General features: G+C 26.6%; 7 protein-coding genes across 10 annotated transcripts; 5 read left to right on the top strand and 2 right to left on the bottom strand.

Annotated features, from left to right (window-relative positions):
* The first annotated feature begins 559 nt into the window (after nucleotides 1-559).
* On the top strand, nucleotides 560-4907 carry LOC122524779 (RNA polymerase II-associated protein 3-like). Of its 2 annotated transcripts, XM_043647211.1 has the most exons (11): nucleotides 560-1091; nucleotides 1249-1400; nucleotides 1519-1644; nucleotides 1732-1973; nucleotides 2060-2267; nucleotides 2336-2581; nucleotides 2659-2931; nucleotides 3007-3199; nucleotides 3262-3368; nucleotides 3466-3484; nucleotides 4801-4907. In XM_043647211.1, the coding sequence occupies exons 2-9, from the start codon at nucleotides 1257-1259 to the stop codon at nucleotides 3348-3350; spliced, it is 1521 nt and encodes a 506-aa protein (XP_043503146.1). In that variant the 5' UTR covers nucleotides 560-1091; nucleotides 1249-1256; the 3' UTR covers nucleotides 3351-3368; nucleotides 3466-3484; nucleotides 4801-4907. The 2 variants fall into 2 exon arrangements, with proteins under 2 accessions (XP_043503146.1, XP_043503145.1); XM_043647210.1 differs by lacking the exon at nucleotides 3466-3484.
* LOC122524778 (TRAF3-interacting protein 1) lies at nucleotides 3643-7144 on the bottom strand. 2 transcript variants are annotated; one of them, XM_043647208.1, is made up of 9 exons: nucleotides 6183-6317; nucleotides 5933-6050; nucleotides 5736-5848; nucleotides 5352-5663; nucleotides 4755-5278; nucleotides 4437-4680; nucleotides 4227-4352; nucleotides 4048-4133; nucleotides 3643-3972 (listed from the first exon to the last, which is right to left on the bottom strand). In XM_043647208.1, the coding sequence occupies exons 1-9, from the start codon at nucleotides 6315-6317 to the stop codon at nucleotides 3822-3824; spliced, it is 1809 nt and encodes a 602-aa protein (XP_043503143.1). In that variant the 3' UTR covers nucleotides 3643-3821. The 2 variants fall into 2 exon arrangements, with proteins under 2 accessions (XP_043503143.1, XP_043503144.1); XM_043647209.1 differs by lacking the exon at nucleotides 6183-6317 and adding an exon at nucleotides 6886-7144 and having other exon boundaries at nucleotides 5736-6050.
* A 181-nt stretch (nucleotides 7145-7325) lies between these two features.
* On the top strand, nucleotides 7326-8460 carry LOC122524932 (mitochondrial inner membrane protease ATP23 homolog). The gene is made up of 5 exons (XM_043647452.1): nucleotides 7326-7446; nucleotides 7529-7574; nucleotides 7726-7807; nucleotides 7933-8157; nucleotides 8251-8460. Exons 1-5 carry the CDS (start codon nucleotides 7326-7328, stop codon nucleotides 8458-8460), a joined length of 684 nt encoding a protein of 227 aa, XP_043503387.1.
* A 422-nt stretch (nucleotides 8461-8882) lies between these two features.
* LOC122524749 (40S ribosomal protein S15) lies at nucleotides 8883-9767 on the top strand. The gene is made up of 3 exons (XM_043647166.1): nucleotides 8883-8993; nucleotides 9174-9259; nucleotides 9379-9767. The coding sequence occupies exons 1-3, from the start codon at nucleotides 8985-8987 to the stop codon at nucleotides 9725-9727; spliced, it is 444 nt and encodes a 147-aa protein (XP_043503101.1). The 5' UTR covers nucleotides 8883-8984; the 3' UTR covers nucleotides 9728-9767.
* Nucleotides 9768-9857: 90 nt separating this feature from the next.
* Nucleotides 9858-11454, top strand: LOC122524750 (cytochrome c oxidase assembly protein COX16 homolog, mitochondrial). The gene is made up of 3 exons (XM_043647167.1): nucleotides 9858-10385; nucleotides 10563-10674; nucleotides 11253-11454. Exons 1-3 carry the CDS (start codon nucleotides 10288-10290, stop codon nucleotides 11304-11306), a joined length of 264 nt encoding a protein of 87 aa, XP_043503102.1. The 5' UTR covers nucleotides 9858-10287; the 3' UTR covers nucleotides 11307-11454.
* A 43-nt stretch (nucleotides 11455-11497) lies between these two features.
* Nucleotides 11498-14776, bottom strand: LOC122524931 (exonuclease 1). The gene is made up of 9 exons (XM_043647451.1): nucleotides 14446-14776; nucleotides 14201-14320; nucleotides 13697-13958; nucleotides 13377-13598; nucleotides 13006-13293; nucleotides 12733-12937; nucleotides 11805-12658; nucleotides 11586-11688; nucleotides 11498-11520 (listed from the first exon to the last, which is right to left on the bottom strand). Exons 1-9 carry the CDS (start codon nucleotides 14604-14606, stop codon nucleotides 11498-11500), a joined length of 2238 nt encoding a protein of 745 aa, XP_043503386.1. The 5' UTR covers nucleotides 14607-14776.
* Nucleotides 14777-15410: 634 nt separating this feature from the next.
* LOC122524846 (blastoderm-specific protein 25D) lies at nucleotides 15411-21081 on the top strand. Of its 2 annotated transcripts, XM_043647324.1 has the most exons (13): nucleotides 15411-15832; nucleotides 16257-16563; nucleotides 16651-16698; nucleotides 16781-16911; nucleotides 16988-17187; nucleotides 17405-17644; nucleotides 17789-18209; nucleotides 18299-18473; nucleotides 18555-18619; nucleotides 18731-19621; nucleotides 19709-20456; nucleotides 20550-20650; nucleotides 20744-21081. In XM_043647324.1, exons 2-13 carry the CDS (start codon nucleotides 16308-16310, stop codon nucleotides 20876-20878), a joined length of 3411 nt encoding a protein of 1136 aa, XP_043503259.1. In that variant the 5' UTR covers nucleotides 15411-15832; nucleotides 16257-16307; the 3' UTR covers nucleotides 20879-21081. The 2 variants fall into 2 exon arrangements, with proteins under 2 accessions (XP_043503259.1, XP_043503258.1); XM_043647323.1 differs by having other exon boundaries at nucleotides 16257-16698.
* Nucleotides 21082-23503: the final 2422 nt, after the last annotated feature.

The following is a 23503-nucleotide window of genomic DNA, read 5'->3' as shown; positions in this document are numbered from 1 at the left end:
ATTGCTCTGAAATTCGTGCCGCTTTATATAGTAACTATGGTAACTTTCGCCGCTTGCGAGAAACGACGATTAAAGCTAAGGGGAAGTACCTATGACGTCTCAACCATCTCCCGATAGTAACGCCAGGTAGCAACACAAAAACCAGAGAAAGCAGGCGCTAGAATCGCGCCGTTATTTCCCTTCTTCCTTGCTAGTTAGTTCGAGCTCTCTTCCGCAGCGCATGGACGCAGCAATCACGTGCCTCGTCCATTCCGTCTGTGAAGTTACTCGATATACTTTGCTTGAAGCATAGGCCAAATAAATATCACTAGTTACTACATGCTTGATGCGTCCTATTATTCGCCAATCTCGAACACATCATGTAGGGTATTGGCTGCAGTGTCTAGTAAGAGTGGGGGAAATTCCCTAGAGAAGTCTAGTCGACGGGTGCACACTGTAAGTTAATAGCCTTCCACACTGTGCGAACACTAAATATAACTTGGTTCTAAAGCACACCGTACTCAATATTCTACCTTCCTCCATCCTGGACAAGCCCACGCTTTAGGAGTTATCGTAAGCCAATCAACTTGGCCACGAACTTCACATCTTTGGCGCTCCGACTGGCGGTGGTGCAATCATTACATGTGATTGGACAGCCGTCCCGCCAATAGAAAGCCGCGACATCCCGGGCAGAGGAAAAAGGGACTAGGGAGCGGGCAGAGGTGTTAGTAACTAAGGAGAGCGGATGGAGACAAAAGAAAGACACATGTACCCGTTGTAAAGATTTGTTATTCCAACGTTGTTAAAATATATCGTTGTTATTTGTTACACGAGTGATATTAATTCTTGTTATCCGCCTACGTAAAACCTATAATTTCCCTATGCTATTATTTGGCTAATAGAGCACGCCACACATCCCAGAGATCGAACTGCTATCTAGCGAGAAAATGTTGAAACTGTTGTTTAAAGCAAACATTTAGTCGGTAACCAATAACAACGCGTAACTAGTTAACAAATTTGTGATTTATAAGTTTTATGAGACTTATAAATTGAATTTTTCTCTCTTTTAAGGTTAATTAATTAATAATTTTGTTAATATATAACAATATATGGTAAGTAGTGGATAATTGAATCTACATATTATAAAAATGATAATAATCAATTTACATAAATAAATTGAAAGTTGTTATGAAAAAATAAATATGTGTGTGTGCGTGTGAAATCAGAATTAAAATATATTAAAATAATAGTTATTTTTTTCTTCCACAGCATTAAATATGAGCATTGATAAGTCTTTTTTAGTACAAAAGCAAGTAAAAGATAATTCAGAGGATTTACAAAGAGAATTTCTTAATTTGAAAAATTGGGAAGAAGAAATGAAACGTAAAGAGAAGGAACTTCTTAATAAAAACAATAATCAAGTAAACTTAATCATATTTTATAAAACAGAAACAATTAATATAATTATTAAAAAATAATGCTCATCTTTTTTCTTTAACTTATTTAAACTTTACAATAATGATGATATTCATTACATAGGTTTTACCACCAATAAGAAGTAAAAAGAAAAAGGTAATGCAAAAGCCTCCTATGAAAGAAAAATGTAACACGAACACAAAGCGAATTAAATCAGGTGATTATTCCTCTTGGGATAAATTTGACGTGGTGAGTTATACAATTTTTTAAATATTTATATTTATAGAATATATATTTAAAATCTATTGTTTGGATAATAATAATATTTGAATGAAGGAAAAAGCTTGCAAAGAAATAGATAAAACAGATTCATCCGATGAATCCGGAGAGGAATTGAATGAAGATGAATTGAAAAAACGGCATGATATAGCAACAGAGCATAAACAAAAGGGCAATATACTCGTACAACAACAAAAATATGACAGTGCCATTGCATGTTATTCTGAGGCAATAAAAGTTTTTCCATACGATGCTGTCTTTTATGCGAATCGTGCTCTTTGTCATTTAAAAAAGGATAAGTATGTAGCCTGTAATATGTATATATTTTTTAATGTTATAATATTATACTTATAATATTACAATATTTCATTTAATTTTATTATAGCTTATACTCTGCAGAAGCTGATTGTTCTACAGCGATACAATTGGATTCACAGTATGTGAAAGCTTATCACAGAAGAGCACTGGCTAGATTAGAATTAAAACAATATAAAGAAGCGAAAGAAGATTTGGAAAAAATATTGCAATTAGAGCCATCTAATAAGGAAGCACAAGCTAAACTTGCTCAAGTCAATAAAAAATTGGAAACTAAGGTTTAACATCAATATTAATAATCTTTTTAATTACAAATGTCTTACACATATAAATACTAATTTTTCAGTCAATTATTATATCTGAGGAAAAAACGTCGAAGGAGACGTCATTAGAAAAAACGATTGGTGAAAAAATTTGCAATTCCAATAAAAAAATTAACAAGGAAATAAGTAATAAGAAAACAGAACAAGATGTTGTAAATAAAACAATAAAAAACAAGACAAAATATATGCCAATTCCTGACTGGTTACCTGAGAAAGATAATGTCGAGATCATAGAGCCTATTATTAAACCACCTCACTTGCGTTCAAAAGTAAGGAAATAACGTTCTATTAAAATTATCGTTGTGTTAAATGTAAAAATGTTTAATATTTGATTATTCATTTATAGAAGCCAATGAAACGTATTGTAGTACAAGACGTAGAATTTGAAATTGCGACATGTAAAAAAGAAGCTACACTAATTGAGACAGATAAAATCAAAAAAGCTGAATCATCTAATATGGTTGATGATAAAGTTGTCGCAGAGAACAAGGTTTTAAATAAATCTTGCAAAGTTGAAAAAAATGAACATGTAAATCTAAAAATTCCAAAAACAGCTGTACAATTTATTATAGATTGGCGGAGAAATAAATCATCAGAGTATCGCTATCATTACCTAAAAGTATTTAACTAATTTAATATCGCTATAATATAGCCATAAATAATTATTTATGAAATTAATAACTCTAAATTTCAGCAATTACCTCCGAACAGTTTGCCACAACTATTTCAAGATTCTATGGAGTCTGATATTTTCAGTGAGATTTTAGACATTCTTAGAATTGAATTCATACCACGAAAAGATTCGGTATATCAGTATTTGGAATGTTTAAGTCAAGTAAAAAGATTCCGAGCACTTATTATGTTTATTAATAATGTCGAAAAAGAAGGTATGTATATTGTAAATATTTATCTTTAACGAAATTATAAACAATTTATTTATTTTTTATAGGAATAAAAACTCTTATCGAGTATAGTAAAAATACTGCCAATATATCGGAAGAAAAAATAAAAAAATTATATGAAGTATACGAAATTTGACATGAAACAAAATTTTAGGTATGAATTACATTGTAAATTTAATGTAGCATTAACTTTAATACAAATATATGTATTTTATGCACTTTGTGAATGTACAACCAAGTCCATTTACTAGGCTAACAGGCTTTAAATAGGTAAATATCTATCTATATATTTGATGTAATAACAACACGATTCATAAAAGACACTTTTGCTTTATTTTTATAGGTGCTAAATATTTATTTATTTATTTAAAATAACTTTACTTCTGTATAAATATTTTATATTTAAAAATCAATAATGTCCTTTAATATATTTACAAAACGTCTATTTACAAAAGTACAATTTATATTTTTATTACACACATATCTTCAATATTGATCACACTAACTACGAAAATGTATATGAATTATTAAAAATGCTCTCTCTATATATTATATATTAAATATATTCCAAACGTTACAAAAAAGTTCTTTTAAATAGTATATACTTTTACATGTCACCGTTTAATAATCTCTGTATTTTTTGATTATTCTTTATTATTCTAGCTTTCGCTTGATAAATTTTATTTAATTGATCCTGAATATTATTGTCAATTTCTTTTAAAGTCAACTGCATTGGATCGATTATTTCTTGTGTACGTCTGAAAATAATATAAGTAACGTATATTAATATATTTAATATATTTTGTATATGATGTTATTTACAGGGATCATACATTTGTTCCTTTTCCAACTGTTTGCTTAGTTGATTATACTGATTTCTCCAGTCATGTAATTCCTTTTGCATCATTTCAATGTCTTCCTATATAAACAAATTACAGAACAAATAAACACTGTTTAACATATATTTATATCAAAATTTATATCAATACTCTAACATAAATTGAAACGATACCTGTAAGTAATCCAACAATTTTCCTAAAGGATTCGTTGTACGAGTTAACATTTGTATCGTACCACGCAATTTATCAATTTCTTTAATTGCAGCCTCATGATCACGCTTTGTACCTGCCTCCCATGCCTAAATTCAAAAGCATTTATATTTTATAAAATACTTTTTAAAGTATTTGATTAACATAAACATAAATAAATAAAAATATCTTACAATATCAACTTTCTTTGGTAAAACATCGACATTTTCAGTGTTGACTAATTCTCTTTGAGTTTCTAAAATTTGTGCTACAAGATGACCATGTTCTTGAGTTAATTCATGGTCAAATTTATAATTGCTAATATTTTCTAAAGTTGTTCCAATGCTTCCCTTATTTTCTACGATCACCATATCTTCATTATCATTATCTTTTGTACTTGTATTTTCTATTATTACAGTAATGTTTCCTATAGGCGTACTAAAATCCAAATACATCATTTAATATATAAATATATTGTTTTATTAATAATTAATTTAATTAATATGTACTACCTTATTTCTTCATTAGGAATTAAGTCAGTTTTTCCTTTCATTTTAGGAGCAGCGGGTCTTGCGCTACTCGGCCTGGCAGTAGGTGGACGTAAAAATGTTCTCGATTTAGATGTACTAGGTTCTTGTTCACTATTAAATTTATGCTTCTGTAAATTGGATGCATGACTAATTGAATTCTCAAGTTCTGTTAACTGCGAATCATTATTTATATTTTCATATGTCGATTCGGATTCTGTTTTTAACTTTCCTTTATCTGTACTTTCTATTGATTTTGTTGTAGGTACTATTTCCGATATCATTTTTATTGATTCCTTAGACTCACTTTCTTGTTTTGATAGCGTTCGTTTCCCCCTACTTGCGGATTCTTTTCTTTGAAAATGTTCATTCAATTTCTTCTCTGCATTTATATTTGTCTGAGATTTCCCTGTTTGTACTTCTGTGAGAACCGTGGAAGATACATGATTCTGTTTTTGTTTAATAGCCGAAGAATGTCTTGTTTTTTGTACTAGCTCATCTTCAAGCGACTGAGTAAAATAATATAATTTATTTATTATTTAATATTTAATATGTTCAAAAATATTGTTTAGTTTAATTTACCTCGGCTGGTGGAACATCTATGCCATCATTACTCTTTTCAATATTATTTTCTTGACTTTCTTGTTTTATTACATCACTATTTTTATTGTTACTATCTTCTTCATTCGTTTTAGATCCAACTTTTCTTGTACTGGAATTTTTTTTCTGTGATCCAGGCGTATTCTTTTCTTTTTCAATTGGTTTTCTCGTTTGCGATACCTGTCTAGTTGATTTCTTAGTAACATCATCTTTAGTTATTTTTAATTTTGATGCTCCTTTTGATTTCTTTTGTAAACCTTTTTTATAATGTTCAACTGCCTCTGCACTGTTTACCTAACTCAATCATACATATATATTATATAATATTATTGAAAAATATGTTAGATAAGTATAAAAATGTTGTACTTTTTTATCAAGAGCTTTCCCAATAGCTTGTAAAAGTTCATTGGTTTTAGTAGCTTCTTGTCCGGAAACTATTTTACTTGCTCTTACTGTTAAATTATTTCCAGATATTAATTCTAAAAGATATAATTTCATATATTAATATAATGTTAAAAGTAAAATTATAGCTTATATGGAATGTTTAATTTCTTAGAACTTACTAACAACATCTATAAGTTTAGTTAAATACGCAACTTTGGACTCCTTATCTTTTATATTGTCTGAGTTTAATTCTTCTTCGGTGAACAAACCTTTTAAGAAACCAGTCTCCTGTATAATCTGTAAGAAAATAATCAATATAATTATATATATATATAAAATATTATAGATCTCAACAATTAAAATAAATATAACAAAATAAGAAAAATTATTAATTAAAAAACAGTATTAATAAATTGTTAAAATTCATACAATTGATATAATATCATGAATAAATCTGAAAGGTGGTTTCCTCAACAATTTTTCAGTTAACGGTGGCTTTTTAAAATATTTTCCAAGTAAATCTTGGGTTTTTTTTATTACTTCTGGCTTCACGTCGTCTGTCATAGTTAAATATTGTTAAAATCATACGAAAAAGCGTGGAACTGTTCAAACTATTCCCCTTAAAATCTTGATAAGCTTTTTGTGGATATGTACAGTTGCTTAGCAACAACCACGTGGTTTAAATGTCAAATAATTAATCTTTATGACGCGTTCAAGGACTCTTATAATTTATTTACATTTATTATCAATAATTCTTTTTTTGAATATTATATATTTTTAGTAATATTAACAAAGTTTAAATAATCATAAAATGTTCAAAATATAAATATGCATATAATTCAAATAAATTGTAATATTAATAGGAAGCAATCAATAAAAATGATCACAATTGATCATTTTTTGATTGTAAGTGTAGTTTATTTATTGATCTTCTCATTTATCTTTTAATAACTAATTACATTTTCACATTATCGTCATAATATTAAAAGTGAATTATGTACCCTATTTGATGCATCTTTTCAAAAAATGGTATTTATTTGTGGAAAAATTAGGCTTAAAAATAATCTATTTTTAGAAATCATTTTTTCTAATAAAATAATATTTTTTCCAATATATAAAATAATCAACTCACGTAAAAATCCTTTATTTTTCAAACGAGCTGATGATCATCAAAATTGGAAAAAAATTAGAACCAGAATATTTAATAGTGTAAACTCTTGCAAACTCCATTCATCTATGATGTGTTGTGTATATATGCATATGTCGTCTGCTATAAGATAACCTAACTTAAATAGAATGTAAAGATTTTTTATGGATAAAGTATTTGCTGCAGTGATTATTGTCAAAAATACATAACAATTTTGTTAATATTAACGTGATTGATTTTATTTTTCTAGAGTCATGACTGTCTTTAATTTTGTAAATAAAAAAGTGAATGAAAATTCATTAGATAATAATGAAGTTAATGAGAAGAAAGAAAGTCAAATTAATGATAACAATGAAAATAAAAAATTTGATAAAAATGCTTCTACAACAGAAAATTCAGTAGATAATGAAAACTGGGCTTATGATATGTACCCTGAAAGAAGGGGTACATATAAACCAACATTTCTTAGAAAATTAATAGGTGAAGGAAGGGAAGAAGCTAACAGATTTAAATGCGAAGGAAAAGTGTACAAGTGTATAAAAACTAGTATGTTCTTTATATCTTTTACTATAATTGTTGTTATTTTATTATTCTAGTTTTAATTTTTATTTATTGTTTTATTATTTAGGTCCATTAATACAACTTATGATGGCAGCGTTAAAAAGTTCTGGATGGTAGGTAATCTTGCCAATGCATGCATATTATATCATTATAACTATTTTTATATTTAAACTAATACAATATTAGGATCTATTTTATATGATATATATTTATAAGATTTAATTCAAACAGTTAAAGTATTTAATTGTTTGTTCAAAACTATAGTGAAATTGATATTCGTCGTCATATTTCTTGCGAAGTATGTGACAGTTCTGTAAAAGGTGGCTATGATGCAGAACTTAATCAGGTAATTGTTAAAATATTATGAACATTTAATTTTACAATTGTAAGATAACATATTTGATCTTTAAATAGATAAATTTTAAACCAAAGTAAATGTCTGTTTTGTTAATATCTATATTATAATTTCAGATCGTTGTATGTCAAAATACTGTTCACAGTCAATCAAAAATGCAGGGTGTATTAGCTCACGAATTGATACATATGTTTGACTATTGTCGCAACAAAGTGGACTTTCAAAACATTGATCATTTAGCTTGCACTGAAGTAAGAGCAGCCAATCTCATACATTGTAGTTTTATGAGTGCCATGATTCAAGGAAGTGCATCTCCATTTCATATAAAACAAGCTCATCAAGTATGAATTACATTCTTATATATTATCGATAACTATATAATAGACATACATATGTATTTAATATTTAATAATGACATCATATTAATTATATAGGACTGTGTAAAGAATTTGGCAAAAGCATCTTTAATGGCAGTGCGTAATTTAACAGAAGAACAAGCTAAAATGGCAATCGAAAAAATTTTTCCTATGTGTTATAATGATTTAGAACCAATTGGACGACGTCTTCGTAGAAACTCTTTAGATATTAACAGAGCATATACGGAGGCTCCACTTTATGGATATTTGCATGATAATAATGAATGATTTATCAAGAATTCATTTTATAAATATATGAAATCAATTTATTGACTGTCGTAGGTTCTTCACTATAATTTTTACAAAATTATTTTAGTGGTATTGTAAATAATTATATGGTTATTATTATACAACACTGTAGTTTAAAGTTATATAAATTTAAACAATAATTTTTAATCAGACTATATTATGAAATATTACTATAAAATCATATTTCATTCATCATCATTATTCTAACTGTATTAAATTATTAGAAATTATTTTTTAAACGTATGAATATAATTGCATGTAAAATAAAGTTTAAAATTTCCGCTGTTTTGTCTAGCAATGGGATTGGTGGTCAGTGTTTAAATGTTGACCAATCAGAGCTATCAATTCTACGACATCGCCATCTATGAATATTAGAACGAATGATTGACTAATATTTTTTACTTTGTGTGCTTTCATTCTTCTGTATAGTATATGCCCTTGCTAAGCTTCCGTGAAAATTGAGTAGAAGTGTTCTTTTCTTGATAGTTTTCGTACGAAGAATCATGGCAGAAGTAAGTGTATCCATGTAAAAATCTATTAAAATTCATGTCATCAGCAATATAAAATAATGTTATAGTGCATTTTATAAATGCTCTTATCATAATATATGTTGTGAAAGGAGTATTAACGTATGATAATGTGATTAGATTGAACATAACCAATTCTTACAAATATTGTTTTGCATATTTCAGGCTGATGAAACTCAGAAGAAGAAGAGGACTTTTAGGAAGTTCACCTTCCGAGGAGTTGATCTCGATCAACTCCTGGATATGCCCAAGTATGCTTTCATTATTAATATGATATATTTATGATTAATTTTTATTTTCATCTATATTTTAATCATAACATTGCTCACCATTAAACAATAGCTATTTAAATTTCTTATTACTATTTTAGTGAGCAACTTATGGATTTGATGCACGCACGTGCTAGAAGACGTTTTTCTCATGGGTTGAAACGTAAATCAATGGCACTTGTCAAAAAACTGCGTAAAGCCAAGAAGGAAACTCCTCCCAACGAAAAGCCAGAAATTGTTAAAACACATTTGCGTAACATGATCATTGTTCCAGAAATGGTAGGTTCCATTGTTGGTGTTTACAATGGAAAAACATTCAATCAGGTTGAAATCAAACCAGAAATGATTGGTCATTATCTTGGAGAGTTTTCTGTTACTTACAAACCGGTCAAACATGGAAGGCCTGGTATTGGTGCCACTCATTCTTCAAGATTTATTCCACTTAAATAATATGTATTTTTAAGATAAAATAAAATATGAAAGTATTTCATTTTATTATTATTATTATTTTATATATATATAGAACAGATTTCTCCAATATTTGTATGACTGTTACTAAAATTATTTCATGTAAATGAAAGTAAAAAATCAGATACAAGAACAAGTAGCATACTATTGATATTTAATTAGATTATTTGAAGAGTTAAAATTAAGGTAAAATAAAGTTACCATAATAATTCTTTTGATTAAAATATATGATACACACACATGAAAAAAGAATAAAATTTGATCAATATAATATGTAAAGATACAAGATAATTTCAATTAAGAATATATTTTTGATTTCCATTAATTTTATATCTCATTCAACTGATGTGCCGTGGCGCCATCTGATTTTGCAGTTTTAGAATTAAATTTATAAATAAAGATACTCTATATAAAGAGGTTAGTAAGGTTAAGAATTCACATGGTTAGATACGGTAAAACTTAAAGTACAATTTATTTAATCATTAAAATTTGATCAAATGTATTATTATGTTTATTAAGGAACAAGTATATTAATTAACGTGATGTCATTCCTTAAAAGTAAAACATTACGTTATGGTGTTCCATTTGTAATTTTAATGGTTGGTGGATCGTTTGGACTCAGAGAATTTACACAGTTGAGGTATAAAAAAAGTCGTTTTTATTTACAATTTATCATGTTATTTTTTGAAAGAATAATGATGAAATTATAAAATGACAAGACTAATCACTTATGATTATATAATTTATAATACAAGTAATTTGTTATAATTTATTTTCGTATTTTTATAACATTTAATAATATTAGATATTATTTTAGATACACGTACAGACAACAAACAGCGTATTACACAGAATCAAAGAAATTAGGTATAGATGTTAAAAAACCAGGTGAAGTTACTTTAGAAAGCGAATATGAAAAAATAAAACAAGTATGTTATAAACTACAAATACTATTACAATGTACAAGATGTCTCAGCCTATATCAACTCTTTTTATATTTAAATGAACAAAGTTGATCTTCTCATGATTTTCACAAATTCTTTAAACAAATTAATAACTTCAAAATATGTTTTTTCTAAGCCATATAATTTTTATCTTTAAAATTTTTACTGTGTTTAATATTAGCTATGAAAATTAAAATTTTGATATCAATCAAGATACCCTGTACATAATATAAATATTTCATAATTAATACGTTAAGTACCATATTGGTCACTAGCAATCAATAGTGTATTGTATTTTGAATTCAGACATGTTTTTACAGCTAATGAATTATTATTACCTAAATGGAAACCTCAATGAAAGAAGTTCAGCACTTAACGTATTGATTAACAAGATAAATTTTGTAAAAATAATCTTAATTTATTAATGAAAATTTATTTCATGTTTTTTATATATTATAAAAGCTTTTTTACATTCGTATTTTTTAAAATGAAAAGCAGTCAAATATATACAAAATTGAATGTTATATATATATATCCTTTTTTCTTTTTTATTACAATTTTAGCTGGATATTGATAATTGGAAAAATGTAAGAATACCAAGGCCCTGGGAAGAATAAATAGAAAAGCCCCTAAAAATTAGTTATTTCTTACATAAAAAATAGGCAGTGTGTTTTAATGTAGAACTTGGCAGTGCTAATGTATAATTCGAATGACTCTCATAATGGTAAAAGTTTCAGAAATATATAACAAGAATATTTTTAAAAACACATTCGTTCAACATATGCATATTGTCCAGATTTAATTGATTTCATTCTAACTTCAAAGTCTCTTCTGTAAGTATAAAAATTTGTTTTATAAATATCTAATATGTAAATAATTTTAATAGAAAGACTTACTTCTTTTAAAACCGAACATATTTAATAAATTTAATTGTCCACGCTCAGAAGATATTCGTTTATTTCTATGGATTTGTTTGGATTTCACATTTTTATTGATTTTCTAAAAAATATTAAATATTAAAAATTAAAAAAATGTTGTGCACATACTTTTTATATATAAGTATAATTAAAATTTTAGTAATATGAATACTATAAATATGTTAATAATATACAAACCGTTTGAGAACTTGTTAGTGGCCTTTTAATGGTTTTATCTGAGTGACCATCAATCGATGTATTTAATTTAATATTAGAAAATTTAAATAAAGTACTCGTATTATCTTCTATACTATTTTGGCTAACCGAATAATCAGATTCTGAACTAGGACTGCATGATTGCGGTATATTACAATTATAGTTATTTATATTGTCGTTAATACTTAAATCTGTTTTTTCTACTTCATTCGTCGAAGTAATTAAACTTCTTGATTCGTTTGCGTGATTCGAAGAACAGATACCTTGCTTAGTAATTGTTTCTTCTGTAATATTTCTTTCAAGAATCGTACTCTCATTTTCGTTAACTAATGTACTTGTATTTGATTGGTTAGTATCAATGGAATGTGCATTATTTGGATTATTAAATTCTATTGAATATTTTAGATTATTTTGTTCTTCTTGTATGTCCATTTTCATCTTTTTGGGAGTATGATTTATACATAGTTCATCATTTTCCAAATTAATATTATCGTCGTTATTATTTGCATTACTTTTATTCATATCTTCGCTCTTACTCTTAAAAAATTTACTTTCTGTAACTATATTCTCATCGATAACTGTTTTCTGAAATTGCATTAAGCGACCAAATTTTGTCCTGCTTCTACGTTTAAATAGTAAACTAGGAGAAATTTGATTAACAGACATTTCTTTAATGAATGGATTTCTACTTAATATTGGAGATTTCTGTTCATTTACATTAGGTGAATTTTCATCTGTAGAATGTATTTGATTTTCAGTTTCAATATTTTCTTCAGATTTGTATGCATCTAAAATATCTTTTTCATTTAATTCTTGATAGTTCGTAGTGTTTACAACTAAAACAAAATAGATATTTCTATTAATTTATAATAAATAGTTTATGTAAATTAGATACAGTATAAATAATTACCACGATAATATTCTCTCTTTTTTGTATTAGTAGATTTTTTTCTCGTACTATCAAGTTCTTTTATACACAAGTTATTCTCATGATTGATTGTTTCTTTTTTGTTTAAAAAGTTTTCTATACTTTTTCTTGGTTTATAATTGGGCGACCAGATGCTTATGTGCTTTGGTACCACACTCAGAATGTTTGGATTTGGATTATTGAATTTCTTAAACAAATTATTAAATACACTGTAATATTAAAATATAAATATACGTAACTATTTATATATTATACCTTTTTTATATCAGGATCAAAGTCATGAAGCATTTCAAATGTGAACGGATCACAATTACCATAAGCAAGTTGTAATGCTTTATCAGGGTCTATCTCATCCCCAGCATAGTGTAATTGTTCTTCAGAAACATCAGCTGTAGGAGGATTTAAACGTACTTGTTTTCTTTGTAAAGGACAAAATACTAATTGATGTTTGAATGTTATGAATGCTTTTATGAAATTGTCTCTATATTCCTTTGATACGTCTAAAGATCTCATTTTTAGACAATATCCTAAATTAGTAAGAGCCTGTAAAAATAGCAATATTTATAATTAATACTCTTTTTCTCTCTTTATGCATAATTTTATATTATAATACCATAGTGACTGACATTATATATATCACAGTTCGAATTATTAATACTTTGAATGAATTTTTTTGCTTTAATTAATCCTATACCTCGAAGTGAGGCTAAATAATCGCATCCAGATAAAATGCACATATACATAAATTTATCGATATTAAAGTCTGTTAATTGTACACCCATAGCAAGATGTAGTTTGTCTTGTTCAACAAGCAAACCATTACCATTCTGATCCATTTTAAAGAACACCTATAATTATAATATAATATTAATCATCCTTTTTTCTCAGTTTAAAATTATTATCCTTATCATATAGAAAATAATAAATAAAATAAAATTAATTATACCTTTTTACAGCCAAACAATATTAAATCGCTGTCTTCTGTGATAACAACGTCCGCTATTCCACTAATGTTAAGATATGCTAATTGTGCATCAGCTTCATACGGTGCTACAATGCAATCAATATTAAAGCTTTGACACGTTTTAATTAATTCTAAAGCTATTTTGTGCGTTACATCTATTGATTGTACTAAAAGATTTCTGCCTTCTGCATTTCGCCCGGCTTGTATTAATTGTGCAGCTTGCTGACGTTTTATATCTCTCTTCCTAAAAGCATATAATATGTTTTATATTAAAATTAATAATATCATTGATAACTCCTTAGACTATAACAATGTGTGAGACTAGTGATATATTTTACGGTTTAAACATCAAAAATACAAGTCGTATTCAAATCTTACAGGTAAAATACAAGAAGCACGAAATATAGCACTGAATATAGCATACAGCTCCATGTGTTAAAGCATATTGGAAAAGGTAAAACTGATTTTGTTAAAAACTTTACATACTTGTGCCTTTGGGCTTCGGTTTCTGCTTTAGCTGGCAAATGTCGTCCATCGAATACAAGAATAGGTTTAATATTATGTTTTAAAAGCATTCGTATAAATTTCATACAATATATTATATACCTAAACATGAAAAGTTTAAAGTTAATTGTTCTTAAAGGTAATTACAATGAACGTAAAGTTAAAACATGAATTAATTAAATTAAAAAATAAATTTTAAAATTATAATATATAAAATAATTTCTTACCCATCTGTTGGTTCTCCTAACAATAATTTATCAGCACAAGGGTATATACCCTTGTGTAACCAACAATAACTATCAATAGCAACAGATTGACCGGCGAATTCATTTATATTTGTTTTTCTAGAAGATTTTTCCAGAAACGATAGTAACCCAGTAATACCCATATTTTTTAATATTTTAAAAAACAGAGCTACATTTATTCTCTATAATGTTTTATTAAAAAACACCTAAATAAATAACTGTAAATATTTAATTCTTTCACTTTCTCTTTCCCTATGTTGACTGTTACGTTAGGGTTGTATTACCGCCAGATTTTAAGGTAATGTTTTAATGTACAAATTTATAGGTTGTATCGTCCAATCAGAAACGAGATATTGCAGAACAAGCAACAGTATAGGAGCATATATAAATATTATCTATTAGAATTCATGTCCTATTTTTTAAACATTATATTATATATGAAATATTGAATTTAGAAAAATAATTACATTATTATTCATTTGAAGAGTATTGAAATAATTTTAAAAGTTAACTTTAATTATAAGTCGAAGGTTCATTTAATTTCTTGTTAGTTATTTTAGTGATTAATATTAATTCAAAATTGACTATTTAAATACTTTTTTATTTTTAAATAATTTATTAATATGTATACAACATAGAGAGAAATTAATTTAATTTGTAACAATTTTATGAGTTTAACTTAAAAAAAAAAAGATGTTATTTTTATTACATCTGGTTATACATTAAAATTGCTATGTGTCACTTGTTATATAGTGCATGTATGTATATGTATGTACATACATTATGCGTAAGCTTAATTTCAAATGAACGTACAAATCTGGCAGTTAGTTTATGGTTCATATTGTCATATTGTTCGATAAGAATTTTCAATATATTGCGACGTGTAGTAATATAAATTTTTGTTTTTGTTTATCTTAAATTTGTAAATACAAATAACTTTTGTTTCCACTTTATTTAAAAAAAATAATTATAATAATATAATTATAACAATAATAATAATAATAATAAATATGATGAAAGTGGTTAGAGAATTTAATGGATCTAATAATTAGAGTTTACGGTAGATCGTTCAAAGTACGCTAATATGACAGTGTATTTATTTGCATGTGTATGTATATTTAGGCGTATATCAATGTCAATTGTATGTCACAATAGTAGGTTATGACCATTTACTACACAAGTACATTGAATATAGTTAGGAATAACCTAAAGGTTAATAATTGTGAGGGAATAAACTTCTTTTTTGCTAATATTATTCATAATAAGTGTTAAAAGAAGTTGTTAAATATTTTGCTGTAGACAATTATTCATAATAATTTAATGAAATATTAAAAAGTTATGGAATCATAGCAGGTGTGATAAAAATAAGGTAAATGTCATTAAATCATTTTTATCTTATCATTATATTAATTGCGATCAAAATAATGTTTAAGTGCAGTTTTATTTTGATTATAAAGTGTATAAGCATTTCGTACTTATGGTAAAGATAATAAAATTTATTAAATTTATTTTTTATTACTACATTAATCGCAATCAAAATTATGATTAATTATAGTTTTATTTTGCTTATCAAATATATGTGTATTTCGCACTCATAATATAGACAGTAAATACCATAAAGTAATGTATTCTCTTATCGTTCTATTAAATGCGAAAGAAATTATAGTTAATTATAACTTTATTTTATGTATCAAATATATATTTTCATTTTGTGTATTTGTAGTATAGATTTTTAATACGCAATTAATTATGTTGACATTAATTCATAAATAACATAATTATTTTTAATGTAGATATACTGCAAAGTCTTTAAAAATATTATTAAAGAACAATGAAGGGATGCCATGGGTGAACATAACAATGGTCATTATGAACAACAGCTTCTTACTGTATTTGAAAGTTGTTTGATGAAAGGGCAAACGGAATTGAAAGAAGAGGATTTATCTTCCTTATGCAATAAATTACAACTGGATGATCATGGAGATGAATTAAAGGAATGCATTAAAAAATGTATTTCAGGAAAACATTCAATTTCATTCCAAGACTTTCGAGGAGGATTATTACTTTTGTTGGCCAAAACGCAAGAACTATTGACTCAAGGTAATATAGAGTGTATGCTACAATTACAACAAGAAGTTAATATAATTAATGATGATGACAATGATAATAATATTTATTACTTTTCAGATTCAGATATTCAACAATCACACATGAATGATTGTCATACAAAAACAGGTGATTTTTTTTAAATTTACTGCACATCTTATTTCACGATAAAAATAATTTATTATTTTCATACATTAAATATACTTTCTAGGTTTGATATTAGATAAAAATCGTTTGAAAGATTTATGGCATAAAGTTAACGTATGTTTCAAAGAAAATGCAGATACTTCGGATAAATATTTTATGTCCAATCATCGAGAAACATCTGCTCTTCCAGAACAAGTAATTATCTTCACTTATTACAATTTTATAGTAGTAATACACGAAAGTGAATATAATTATATTTTTTTTTTCATAGATAGCTCAACGCATATTCGAAAAACTTGATCAGAATAGCGATGGTTTAATTAGTTTGGACGAATTTCTGGATATATTTAAAAATCAAACTATTTTACAAGAAGAGTTGATACTTCCTTGCAAGGGTATATCAGAAAAATGTTTAACTAATTCGAAAGAAGAAAAATCTGATTATGATACACTTCAACATCGTGATTCAGGGTATCGTATTTGAATACATCAATTTTAATTAAACATGTTAAGTGTGCCAAGCCTCTTTTGTCGAGCTTTCTGTTTAAGCCACAATAATTTGTCAGTTGTAGAAATATATGTATAAGAATGTTGGTCATTAGTGACTGACATATCACTTAATGTATTAAACATTTATTAGATTTATCAAATTATTATATGTATTAATTATTAATATTATTAATTACAGGTTTATTCAGTATAGTATTGTTACCGATATGTGGAAAATGGCTGGCATTTCTGATGCAGCTTCTCTGTTATCCGATTTGGGATATAACACGTCGAGTATTAATTTAAATGATTTAGTTAGCACCTTATGCGAGGAATTGAAAGGTCTTAATGATTCTATCATTAATACAGATATTCAGCCACATATCAGTTTGTTGAAAGGTGTTTTAATTCTTTATAAGGAGGAACTACGTAACTTGAAGTATGTTATAAGCAAGTAACTGTTTTTTAATAGTAGTTCGATACAGATTTTTATGAAGTTTTATAAAAAATATGATAAAAGTATTTGTAAAATCCAATTGTATTATATGTATATTTTTTTAATTATATTGTTTGGATTTTATAGTATTTTGATAGAAAATATAACAGGCGAGAGAGATAAACTACGAGTTGATATAATAGAAGCCAATGAGAGAGCGAATTCACTTGCACAAGAAATTGACGATCATCATTTTCGACAAGAGGAAATTAAACAAAATTTGTTAAAGCAAATTGAACACAAACATTCTGAAATTATAAAGGATTTATCAAATCAATTAAGTTTGGAACGCGAAAGTAATGCTACTACTTTAAAAGTTAAAGAACAACAATTGCAAACACAGCAACAAGAAAACTGTCAAAATAAAAATAAACTTTTAGCCGCTTTACAAGATAATCAAATTTTAGAAACAGAAAATGAAAATCTCCGAAATCAAATTGATAAACTTAAAGAATCAAACAATGAATTGCTTATGCAAATTAAAATGCTCGCTGCAGAACACGATGAGGTATTATATAAACAAATAATTATAGCATTCGTGAAGAGACGTTATGATTAAATATCATAGTTTTATTTTAATTTTTCTATTAATTTTAGGTCGAAGATATAGATGCAAAAAAAGAGGAACAAGTTTTACATTTAATCGATCGTATGAAACAATTGCAATCAGAAATAGTATCCTTGCGTGATCATAACGATGAGCTTACTATACAATTAGATATTTCAAGATCACTCGAAGATGAAACTAATCTACGAGCAATTAAAAATGAAGGTAATTAATTTCTATGTTAATTTATTTTTTTTTAACGATATTTGTTATGTAACAATATTATTTTATTTACAAATTTCATAGTTGACTCTGCTGTCACATCAGAGATGAACACTAATATAGAAATAACTTCGCAGCAAGAGGAAATTGTAAGTATTAAATATTTTTATAAATATAAAAAAGAAATGTAATTATATATTCTCATTAAAAATTCGTATTTTCATGTATAATTTTATTAAATACGTATGTGTTTTTTCTAGATATCCTGCAGCAATAATATGAAGGATAAAGTTGATGTAGATAGAATTGAGATAAATACGAAAAATAATAGTGAACAAATTATAAGCGATCTAAAAAATATGCTAATAAAATGTGAGAATTGTTCTTGTGAAAATTGTGATTATAAGGAAGCAATGTCATCTATTATTTGCGGTCAATCAAATTTCAATTCGTTTTCATTGAACGAAGATATAGATTTTTCTAAAAGTCTTGCTTCCGAACTTGAGACTGAATGCGAAGAGAGGACGAGTGAATCATTAAGAGATTTTGTTGTTCCTAAATCTAATAAAACAACAATGTCGTCTACGAAAAGAGCGATGCATAATAGTAACGATGCAATGATTTATCCTACGGATACAAATTTCACTCACGCAGATATTAAATTATTACAAAATAAAATAACTAGCCTTCGAGATTATCCACCTCGTAAAGAAGAATATTCTATTACTGATCATACAAAGAATTTAAAAGATAAAGATATAACGTCCAATTATAGTGTGCCTTGTAATGATCCTGATAAGAAGAATAATATGACTTTGTCTAACAGTGATAATTCTCTTACTAATTTAGTTTATCAAGAACAAGAAAATTGGTGGCAAATGGAGAAGAAACAATTGACTGAACGGTGTTTAGAATTAGAAAAAAGTCTTGATTTATTGAAAGCCGAATACGAAGAATGCGAAGAATATTGGGCTGCTAAGTTAGAGGAGGAGAGACAGTTGTTCGAACAAGAACAAAAAATAAGCGATGAAAAGTTTTCAGAACTTATTGCTAAAATGGCAGAATACGAAGAATTAATTAGTCCGGTAGATAAAATTAAAAATGGTGGTCGTTTATCTCCCATAGAAGAAAAATATAATTTGGAACAGCAGGTAATTTATTTTCTTTTTCAATATTTATCTTTCAATAATTCAATTGAATTTAAATTTACAATTAAAATATATTCTTTGCAAATATAGTATTTAGATTTGGAAGAAGAATTCGACCAATGGAAAATTCAAATGGAGAAGGATATTTCGGAGAAGGATAAAGAAATTAAAAGTTTGTTTGAAAAATTGAAAAATATGGAAAAAATAAAAAAAATGGACAATTCGACCCAAGTGTCAGATGATAGCATTTTTCAACCCGTCTGCACTTATTGCAATCATATTCCCATGGATGCATTTAACGTCGAATCGTATGCACAATTGCAATCGAAGACGTTCAAATACGATGGGGATACATCTAATAATGTTACAGAGAGTTTTAAAGGGGATCACATATTTGAAAATCCAATGCCTTCTAATCATTTCACGTCGCACGTTACAAAGGAAGGTTGCGTAGGAAATTACCACTTAGATCAATTATCGTGTATTAAACAGGATACAAATAGTATAGATAAGTGTGAGAAATCTGAATCGGAAGATAAAGGATTGAACAATATTTCTGAACATTCGTTTATAGGAAAAGAAGGAAAGAGAAGTAAATCGAAGCATAATACGTCAAAAAAAGATTATTCATTGATACAGGAATTAATTAAATCGCAAATTTCAAATGGCATACATTGTCAATGTTTGCAAGATACTGCGCAACAACAACAAGTATGTAATATCGACATTAATATACTGGAAAGTTTGACTATGAAGTTACAAATTCAAGAACGTAAGAAACGCCAATTAGAAGAATATTTTCGACAACAACAGCATCATATAGAACAAGTATTGCATCGTAAGTTATTATTGACATTTTTATTAATATAATATTTGTCAACTTGATTGGATTTATTTAGAAATATGTATTTTCATTTTGTTTGAATTATAGAAACTTTGTCGCAACATCAAATAGAGGTATGTGAATTACGATGTCTTCTTTATAATACTCAAGAAAAATTACAAGTCCAAATTCAAGCTAATACCGAACAGGTATGTTCTTTTATTCGTATTCAATTTTAATTGTGTTATGTCATTTATTAAATAGTAATAATGTGCAATTAAAAATGATTTATATTTCTATAGGCTAAAAGATTAGCCGGAGCTGATATACTAGCAAAGGATTTGTTTATAGAAAATGCATATCTAATAGAAAATTTAAAGAGACTCAAGCAACATTGTTTATTATCAGGAGTTAACTATGAATCTACTTCGATATGATACTTCTGTTATCTACGACTATGATGATGTTATCTATATAACAATGATGCATCACTCAGGGAGATAGGTAGATTTAGGAAGTATTAAAAGAGCAATATGCATGTAAGAATAATTTAATACAATACGATATACTTAGCTGTTAAACAATATCCTGTACCATGTACAGATTGCATATAAAATTTATAATGCACGGGTTAAAATTATTCAATGAAAGTTAAGCTTTTATATATATATATGAGTGTAGAAAGAAAAATAACAAGAAAAAGGAAAAAGAAAAAGAATTTGTTCCTAACATAAAAGCAAAGAAACACATAAGTTTAATGTACAGTATTGTAAAGATGATTAGAACGTTATCACTCTCACGCATTATGTATATTTGCAACCTTTACTACATATACATACATATATATATTTATAGATTCTAATAATAATAATATGTTAAACATTTATAATTCTTAATTAGAAAATAATAGCAACGCTTTAACGATTGTCATATATTGAATGGTTAACGCTTATGGAATGTAGATAGAATTTAATCAAGTTTTCTATAATCGTCGTTATACATCAAAAGATTCCTCATTTAAAATGAGATAAATTCTGTAAAATTTAATTAGTTCAAAAAAATTGTAAATAATATACTTTATCTTCTAAGTATATTATAATATATTTCAGAATTTATGGTATCGGATGATAGGCCGAAAAATATTTTGTATGATTATAAAACCTCTTTTTTCATTCACAATATTTTCGTTCGCACCTGTGATTACCTCTTACTAAATCGGTATGATTTATTTTTAATTTTTATTTCTTTTGTTCAAAAATAGGCATTTTTAATGGGAGAATTAGTTTTTAGTTAAATTACTATCATTATTTATATTAGATGGTTTCAAAGACAAATAGTTCTTTGGTCAACACCGTATTTAAATAAAAAGAAAATATTTATTTTTAGATTCTATTTTTTTTTCTTTTTTTTTTCAGTGTGAATGTGCCAAAGAAGAATATTAATTAAGTTTCGAATTAATATTAAAGAATTTCCGCTTTTGCTCCATATGTGCGTATACATGTTGCATATACTCGTATATGTACAGATTAATAATTATTTTATTATTATCAATAATATTTTTTGTTTATCCAGCAAATATTTTTTGAGATAAGACGTGTGGTATCATTTTCGAATCGCATAATTAATCATCGTATTAACGATATCGTTACAACGAAAAAAAAGAAAAAAAATATTTTTATTTGGGGTTAAAGAAATCGTAGAAAAAACGAATTTTTTTTTTTATACCAATACAAGTCTTCTATATATACAAAAAAAATGTTGTACCTGTCTACTTTGATATGAAGTTCAACTATGCCTTAACGATTAATTTTGATTTAGATTACACGTTATTTCCATTGAAAATATTCATTATTAATGTTTTATATAATGTGCACGAGTGTTTCTATACAAATGAAATTATTTAGAATGAGCATAAAGTAATTCAGTACCAATATCAATATGCATATAAACCAATGGAACCCAATTATAGTTTACGCTACATTTGCAAAACCATTCATTTGCCATTCCAATATACAACGAAAATTTAGAATTTAATAGAATGTTTCATAATATATGCATTTATATATTATCATATTATTTACTAGGTAATTATAGTATTTTTTTCCATCTCTCTAACAATTAAAGTAATTATTTTATTTTTATGGCAAAGAAAAATTTCTGGCTACAAAAATATGTTAATTTTTTCTAATTCGTTACAATAAACAATATTACAAATAATCCAATCTATATCTCGAAAGAGTATGAGGAATGCATGATACATTAAGTTAATTGATTTCGTTAAAATTATCTCGATAATTTCTTTCTTTTATTTAATATTGTTTAAATTATCTTATAATATACTATCATATATTATAAAAAAATTTTAAATATTATTAAAAAATACGAATAATTTCCTTGCCTTATGTTAAATGCGTATATTATTATTATTATTTAACATTAATCTTTAGTTTTATTTAGAAACAAATTGTTCGATCGCTAGCAAACCCAATACACGCATGGCAATACACGCACGGCAATACACGCAAATACATACACCCGTGTATTTCTAGGAGATATTTTTAGAATCTATAGAAATAATTATACTCGTAAGTTGCGATAGTATGCAATTCTATAAAATATACACGATCGTATTCGATTTGAACATAATGTATGATAACGAGTTACGCAAAATGTATTTATAATGTAACATTTGTATAAATAAAATCTCACTGATGCCCCATAATAATTAATACTAACAATGAACTTTCGATTACATTGATTTCGTATGATAATAAATAATCAAATAAATATGCAATGAATCGTATTTTATCAGCATGGCATAGTCGAAATAAACATTGTTTCCCCTTACGATGCAACCTTAAATGCACGTCCTGTAATCTGTGAAATAAATTTCATAATAATCCAAACAAGACTCGAAGATTTGATAAGAACATTTTCAACGCGTGACGATCAATTTATAACTCAACAAAATGATTCATTTACATTTTATTAAACTCAATGTACCAGTCTAAGTATTATAAACGTTCTTCTAAACATGGTACTCCTAAACAGGACCCCCTAGA

Source organism: Polistes fuscatus, unplaced genomic scaffold, assembly GCF_010416935.1.
Source record: "Polistes fuscatus isolate 324 unplaced genomic scaffold, CU_Pfus_HIC Scaffold8, whole genome shotgun sequence".
Classification (NCBI taxonomy): Eukaryota; Metazoa; Arthropoda; class Insecta; order Hymenoptera; family Vespidae; genus Polistes; species Polistes fuscatus.
This window is presented reverse-complemented; position numbering and strand designations above follow the sequence as displayed.